An 8,024-nucleotide genomic window follows, 5' to 3' on the forward strand; every position below is an offset into this window, starting at 1 on the left:
CTTGACGCTGCTTGTTAATTATGCTTCTGACCTTTTGGACTTGGTCCTATCCTTCCTGACCTGCAGTAGACATTCTAGCTATGCTTCCATTATTGTGGTTTTGATACAAATTACTAAATTACTTTTGGAACCTGGCATTGTCACCTGCAGCACTTCTGAGGATGAGTCTGCCTTTTTTAGGATTTCTAGTTTGCTTGACACTATTGCCCTCTTTAACATAAAGAGTGATGCTACCTCCAGTACACCCTTCCCTGTCTTCCCTATAGAGTTTATACCCAAAAATGACAGTGTCCCACTAGTTCTCTCCATTCAATCAGGTTTCCATTACGTACTAATATCTAGATTCTCCTTTAAAACTAGGCACTCCAACTCTCATGTTGATGTATGACTCTTGTATGACACCTAACTAGAATACTCTTCTGCATTAGTGCTGTCAAATTCCCAGGATTTTCTGCCACTCTGTGTAGAAATATGACTCTACGGAACAAAGCATGTGCAGACATTCAAGGAAAATGTGCAGGTGTGTTGTAGCAGTGCATGCTATGCATGTGAATTACAATCACTCATCACTGTTCAGCTCCCCCACGCCCTCACAGCCACATTGAGTGGTCAGAAAAATTCTTGTGGATACTCGTGTTCCCTGCTTTTCTGTTTCCTTCCCTTTTTTTAAGCCTTGGAGGGGCTTGGCTCAGCTCGGCTCTTCCGTGGGCTGGGCTAGGTTGGGCTCCCCTCTCTGATGAAAGTTGGCTGTGACATACTAGAGAGCAAAAAACAGCACCAATTCCAACATTGCAGCTGTAAACCATTTTAATTTTGAACCTTTTCCTCAGAGGGAGAGTAACAGCTTACCTAGCCAGTCAGACCCCACCTTTCAGGTCACACAGCCAATGAGAGCACTATATCAGTTATGGAAGTTGTGAGAGTTCCTCATTGGCTGCATGACTAGAAAGGTAGAGCTTGTTGCTACTGTTGTTCCTTGAAGTTAAAGGTGGCTGCAAATGCACCATTTAGCTTCTGCCTTGCTCACCGTTTCTGTGGCATTGTTTGGGGCCACTGAGAGGGAAATGAGAAGAGGAAGAGGATGGAAATGTGTGTGGGAGCCACCAATAGGGTGTTAAGGAACCGCTAGTGGCCCAGAGGGCTTGCAGTGAAGAACACCATGCTAGGCAGTTCCTGTACACACACATAATAAACCCCCAATGTGTCACTAACGCAGCTTCTATGTTTGCCATTCCATCTAGCCAGATGCTTCCACGATGCTGTGCCTGGTCTGTAATTCAAGCAACATTTTGAAATATTTGGTATAAAATGCATTAATGCTTTTTTAAGTGATTCTCAAAATTTAATTTTTCTTTCTAATTTAGAGATGACTTGGATCGAGCCATTGAGGAGTTCACTTTATCTTGTGCTGGCTACTGTGTAGCTACTTACGTCCTGGGCATAGGAGACAGACATAGTGACAATATCATGGTTAGGAAGAATGGTCAGGTAAGGGTCACCGTAGGCAAAGCACATGTTATCTTCATGGGGAACAGTTTTGGTGGGTATCTTGCAGCAGTGGTATTGACTCCTTTGAGCATCAGCATAATGATTGCCACAGCTAACATTAATTGTTATGCAGCTTTTCAGCCTATGATAATGTCAATATAATTCATAGTATACCACCCCCTGTAAATCATGTACCATTCTAAAATACTAAACACATTTTCCTACAAATGTAACCCTTCCATATAGGGGAAAAATATAATACACCTTAAACTGCCTCATTGTGTTGTTTTAAGGCTTTTGAACTTGCAAAAGAACTTGCTTGTATTTTGGAAGTATGAAAACTGATTTGTCTTGCACATCACTGATATATAATGGTAGCTTCTGTCTTTGACCATCTGCCTGGTATTATGTTTATTGATCTTCTAATAAAAGATAACAAAAATTTAAAAGTCACAATTAATTTTATGGACACTTGCAGCTGTTATAAAGGGGGAGCTGGAAGAAAACTTCTCCATGTCAAATTTTGGGGTAAATATGTTCAGTAATGTTGAAGATTTGACACCAAATGGAATTATTGAACAATTATTTACTTTTTCAGTGACACTGACTTTTATTCTTGTAATTCTTTTTCCAGCTCTTTCATATAGATTTTGGCCATATTCTTGGAAACTTCAAATCCAAATTTGGAATTAAAAGGGAGCGAGTGCCTTTCATTCTTACCTATGATTTCATTCATGTCATTCAGCAGGGAAAAACTGGAAACACTGAAAAATTTGGCCGGTAAGTATAAAACTTGTCAAAATAATTCCATTAGTTCTGGTCCACAGTCTTTAAAGGAATTCTGCATGCGGTAAAAATAAAACAAAGCCATAATTGTGAACAGAATCACTCTGCTGCAGCGTTATCTCAGTGCCAAAACAATTTTGTACTGATCTTTTGTTAAAGCAGTGCACAGAGAATAGATCTGAGCTTCAGGATCTTAGCACCAGCACAAGAAGACTCTGTCCCTTTGCTGAGGCAATGGGAGCTACCCTTGCCTCTTGCACTGACAGAACAACAGTCGTTGGCAGGAGAGAGTCATCCTGTGATCCATAGAGAGAGTGCACAGCTCCTAATAGTGGGAAGGTCTTGCACCAGCTATGAGCTGTAACAAAGGAAGTTCCCCTTGCTTTTAGACTCTCTCTCTCTCTCTCTCTCTCTCTCTCTCTCTCTCTCTCTCTCTCTCTCTCTCTCTCTCTCTCTGCTAAACTAAACATTAGTTAAAGCTTTCTCTACTCTCCTGGAAGTCCACACAGCCCCAGTTTGGATTCACACTGTGGCACTTCCAGAGAGGAGGATTTAATCCCCCACCTCATTTATTTCATGAAATTCTACAGCCACCTCATGGGGGCAGAGGAGGGGTTAAGAAAGGAAAAATAGTCTCCATTGGAATGAAAGGAGAACAAGAAAAAACACCTCCCATTGGGATTTCATGGGGAAAAATGAGTGGGGAAGCTTAAATTATCCTCTCCTAGAATTTTACAGTCCCAATTTGAATTGGGACTACAAGTGTTTACAGTAGAGAGTAAAGAAAGGTAGCATGCATAGCTTTCCTATGCGTGCTTTAACCTATGTTTGGCACTTACACAGACATGCCCCCCCACACACACATACACGTGTGTGTGTGTGTGTGTGTGTGTGTGTGTGCATTTCAGTGCAAAGTGATATGCTTTTTTTGCCTCTGGGAAGCAGAAGGTGAGAACGTTAAACCTCACTGACTACTAGAAGCAATGGTTGACTATTGGTCCCAGCCAAATTTTGTAGAATCTTAGAAATATATTTTGTATATGTGACAAGACTTCCACACACTTCTTCTTAAAAAGACAGCTTTCCATTGTGAAAGGTCAACCAAAGATAGTTAAGGTAAATAATAAACATTTTCCTACCTATTACTGGGACCAAATGTAATAGACATATTGGTGAGCTATGTTTTGAATGACACACCTATCACTGTGGTTTATACATATAAACTCATTTAGTTGAATTGTAATTTGTGTGTTTTTAATTTCTCTTTTTTTCTGTAACGTAATCCTGTCATTAGCGGGGTAGGTAGCTGAGGTATTTATGTTTCCAATAACAGTGTACACACAACCATGTCCAATCCTGTGATCCCTTGCATGAAATCACCCCTGTCATGACTTTCTCTAAGCGAAGTACATTTCTGCTATATCACATTTATGATCTTGAATAGCCTTTACCTTCTAACCCAAGTGCTGATGCACTGTACCACCATCTCCCAATCTACATAACTAGTCTTGTGCTTTCACATGGGTGGGAGCAATGTATGAGACCATTCTTCATCCACTTGCTTGGCATAGAAGGTTGTCCAGGAAATCATTGGTGTACTAATTTGGATTACCATATTTTACTTCCTTCTACTGCCTTCAGCTGTAATGCCTTGTGTCATCTGTTGCTATGTAGAATGAATGACAAACAAATTGCAACTGAGTCCTTTTTCAAAATAAACAGCCTGTAACCTTTGGTTTGTCCGGGTCTATTTGCAAAAAGATGTAAAATGGAAGCAAATGATGGTCTGGCGAGGTGATGTTTGCCCTGTCCTGGACAGGATTGCACTCCCCCTAAAGGATCGGGTCCGTAGTTTGGGTTGCTCTTCGATCCAGAACTGTCACTTGAGGCACAGGTGAACTCAGTGGCAAAGAGCACCTTTTATCAGCTCAGGCTGATATACCAGCTGCGCCCTTATCTGGACAGAGATAGCTTAGCTACAGTTATCCATGCTCTGATAACCTCTCGTTTGGATTACTGCAATGCGTTATACGTGGGGCTGCCTTTGAAAACGGTCCGGAAACTTCAACTGGTGCAAAACAGGGCAGCAAGGTTATTAACAGGGACTGGCCGGCGAGATCACATTACGCCAGTCCTTTTACAACTTCATTGGCTGCCAGTCCAGGTCCGGGCCCAATTCAAAGTGCTGGTATTAACATTTAAAGCCCTAAACGGTTTGGGGCCAGGTTATCTGAAGGAACGCCTCCTCCCATATGTACCTACCCGGACCTTAAGATCATCTACAGGGGGCCTTCTCCATGAGCCCCTGCCAAAGGAAGTGAGGCAGGTGGCTACTAGGAGGAGGGCTTTCTCCGTTGTGGCACCCCGGTTGTGGAACGAGCTCCCCAGAGAGGTCCGCTTGGCGCCTACACTGTACTGCTTTCGTCGCCAGCTGAAGAACTTTTTATTCACTCAGTATTTTAACATTTAATTTTAACTTAAATTTAAATTTTACTGTTTTAACTCTGTATTTTAATCCTATATCAACTTTGCTGTGTGGTTTTATCCTGGTTGCGCTTTTTATACTGTATTTCGTAATTGTCTTTTAAACTGTTGGGTGTTTTACTGTGGTTTTAATTTTTGTGAACCGCCCAGAGAGCTTCGGCTATTGGGCGGTATAAAAATGTAATAAATAAAATTAAAAAATAAAAATAAATAAAATTAAAGAGTTCAGTTATCTGAGACAACACTAGTTGTGAGTCAGTTCTGTTCAAACAAATATGTCTTGAACCAACTCAGGCCACCTGGGTTCTTTGGTCCAACCTTTCGTTGCCCTGCCTTACAGTGTGTGTGTTTTGTGGGTGTTAAGGTTTCGTCAATATTGTGAAGAAGCATACTTGATCCTGCGAAAACATGGGAACCTGTTTATCACTCTCTTTGCACTGATGCTAACAGCTGGGCTTCCAGAGCTAACCTCTGTTAAAGACATCCAGTATCTAAAGGTAAAACTCTGATGAGCATCTCAAGATTGCTTTTGCTTTTTTTCCTTCTTAATTAATTGCCCACTGAGATGTTTCTGATGTAGTTGTTGCAGTATTCCTCATATGATATGAGCACAGGAATCTGCCTTATACCAATTGAGACCATGGGTTGACTAGCCCTGTATTGCCTGTTCCCACTGGCAGCAGCTTCCCAAGATCTTTAGCAGAGATTTCCCCCGACCTACCATTTTATCTTCTAACTGGAGATCCTTTAACTGGGACCTTCTGCATGTAAAGTATGTACTCCATTATGTAGCTATGCCCCTCCTCCAATATCCTTAACTGAGATTCTATGGTCTCTTTCAGGCATCCATGCTCATAGATAGTTTGATCTTGTGTTGGTTGGTAGTGCTGTACACTAAGTTGCTTGTTGTTGTCTTTCATCTGAACGTTGGATAAGTCTAATTTTGGTAAAGTCGGAAAATTTTGTAAATTGGAATACATGTTTCAGAGAGGAATACAGTATATGTTTGAAGGCTTGATAAAACTCTTACAAGCAATGGATCTCGTCTTTGGAACTGTTTGTTAAACAGATGATCAGAGGGTGTGTGTGTGTGTAAGAGCTCCATCAGGCCTTTGCTTTATATGAAGTGGTTTACGTTTCAAAATCTTTGGTTCTGAAAATTTCTTCCAAGTCCTTTGCTTCAATCTTCAGAACTCTTCTGATGATACAGTGGGGAGGGTGGCCAGCCTTTTTAGCTACTGTCTTTATAAAGGAATGGGGGATCATGATTTAGGTAAAATTGGGGAAGTCAGGTATTGGAGCGTGTGGATTTCATAAAGGGCCCTCCTACCTCTCCAAGCATAAGGTGCTTAACCCAAAAACTGGTTAGTAGAATACTTAATTCCCTTGCCTTCATTCTCAAACATGAGCCTACCAGGAGAACCTTGAATTAGTGAAGTCATAAGGAATTATTTTGTTAGCCAGTTGGTTTCTGCCTTTTTTAAGGAACACTTCCCAAGTTCCAGCATACTTTCTTAGTGATAGCAACTAACAAAGTGGAGATTAATGTCACAGTCTTCCTTTGTACTATTTGTTATAGCAGGTAGTGCTTCCCATAGTAACAAGCTTTTTTCCTTATCCCACTTTCTCAATGTTTTGGTGCAAAACAGTGGCAAATAGCTGTGGAAAAACAATGATGGTTGTAGATAAATAAGAAAGTCTGTTAATGTTGTGTATGCAAGGGAAATAACCATTTTTTTCAACACTGCTTTTTATTCTTAGGACTCCCTTGCCTTAGGAAAGACTGATGAAGATGCACTAAAGCAGTTTAAGCAGAAATTCGATGAAGCGCTCAGAGAAAGCTGGACTACTAAAGTTAACTGGATGGCGCACACTGTTCGGAAGGATTATCGATCCTAGGTGGTTTAGGAATTTGCACTAAGCTTAACATAACCCTGACAATAAAGTGTTAAAAGGGAGACAGCAGACCCTTTCGTAAAACAGATCCAAGGAAATTGCCTGAATGATTCCTGATTATTTTGCACTCGGCTTTGGAATGCTTCAAGAAGATTTTGTACAATTTAGCAGATGTCCTCAGTAATCACTTCTGCTGACTTTGCACGCTGAAAGCTACTACTAAGCTTTTATATTATTATTATTATTTTGATACATTGAGAAGCTGTAAATATTTGGGATGTTTTTATGTTGGGCAATGTGCTCTAATCATTAGAGATTTCTTGAACTGATTGCTAAACGATATCAGAGGTGATTAGATGTCTTTTAATTTTGCTTCAAGTGAACATTTCTGTATATATACATATTTTTTTACTGGCATAAAAACTTTCATGCTACTGTAAATAACAACTGCCAGATCATTATATAGCAGGAAACTGCTTATTGTCTTGAACTGCTGCCAGAAGACCGATTTCTACACTTAATAATGGGAAAGAATATTTAAAAAGTTGAATTCCTTTGCTCTGAGCTGGTGTAAACATGTTTGAATTTATGTAAAGAGCATATGTTTGTGGCAACTATGAGCTCTGGGGAAATTCCACTTCAGAGTTGACTGCTGTTGAACTTTATTGAACATTTGCTTTTGAAATCCTGCAGTATCTGAGCTTTTACAGAAGCTTCAATTAATCATTGGCCTCCCAATTTTCCAGTAACATCCGTACCAATTGTATTGTCCACACGCAATGTGTAATATATAAATGGAAAAGCTATACTTAAACATAAAATAAAACCTGCTTATAAGATAGATAAATCCAAAAATAAGAAAATTGTATGTCGGCACCAAGAGATTTATGGTTTGGGGGTTTTTCTAAAAAAAATAATCTGAAATGCAGCATTTTTAAAAGGAACTCGAAGTGGAGTCAAATTTATATTTTACTGTGTTTCTTAAAGCCTGCAGTGATGCTACTTGTCTTGTCCACGATGTTTATGTTCAGCCTAAGATGATTGATGGAGAAACTGGATTTATTTTAATTTATCAAGTGAGGTACCATACTTCAAGGTGCTTAATAGAGGAGCAATTCAAATTAAAAGTGCAATAGTTTTAAAGATTTTTTGAAACACTGGCGAGATGAACTTTTAACTACTGCTTGCTCGCCAAAGAACACTTGTAGCTCTTAATTTTGATGATGATTGAATAAAATTAATTATATATAAAGTTACCTTGGATCAAAACAATGATTTTTAAAATAGTAATTGCATTAAAGACTATTTTACTTTGCCAAAAGGAGGGATTGTGTGTGTGTGTTTTCGAAAAATAAATACTGTAAACGGTT

The 8,024-nt window shown here is 39.6% G+C and overlaps 1 protein-coding gene across 2 annotated transcripts in view; it reads left to right on the forward strand.

Annotated features, from left to right (window-relative positions):
• PIK3CB (phosphatidylinositol-4,5-bisphosphate 3-kinase catalytic subunit beta) overlaps positions 1-8,024 on the forward strand; it is a 101,986-nt gene extending 93,962 nt beyond the window's left edge. For both annotated transcript variants that reach the window (XM_063132250.1, XM_063132249.1), the window contains exons 21-24: positions 1,365-1,488; positions 2,123-2,268; positions 5,123-5,255; positions 6,520-8,024. In XM_063132250.1, coding sequence (XP_062988320.1) covers positions 1,365-1,488; positions 2,123-2,268; positions 5,123-5,255; positions 6,520-6,657 — 541 coding nt within the window. In that variant the 3' untranslated portion in view covers positions 6,658-8,024. The remainder of the gene's footprint in view (positions 1-1,364; positions 1,489-2,122; positions 2,269-5,122; positions 5,256-6,519) is intronic.

This window comes from Elgaria multicarinata, chromosome 8 (assembly GCF_023053635.1).
Source record: "Elgaria multicarinata webbii isolate HBS135686 ecotype San Diego chromosome 8, rElgMul1.1.pri, whole genome shotgun sequence".
Taxonomy (NCBI): Eukaryota; Metazoa; Chordata; class Lepidosauria; order Squamata; family Anguidae; genus Elgaria; species Elgaria multicarinata.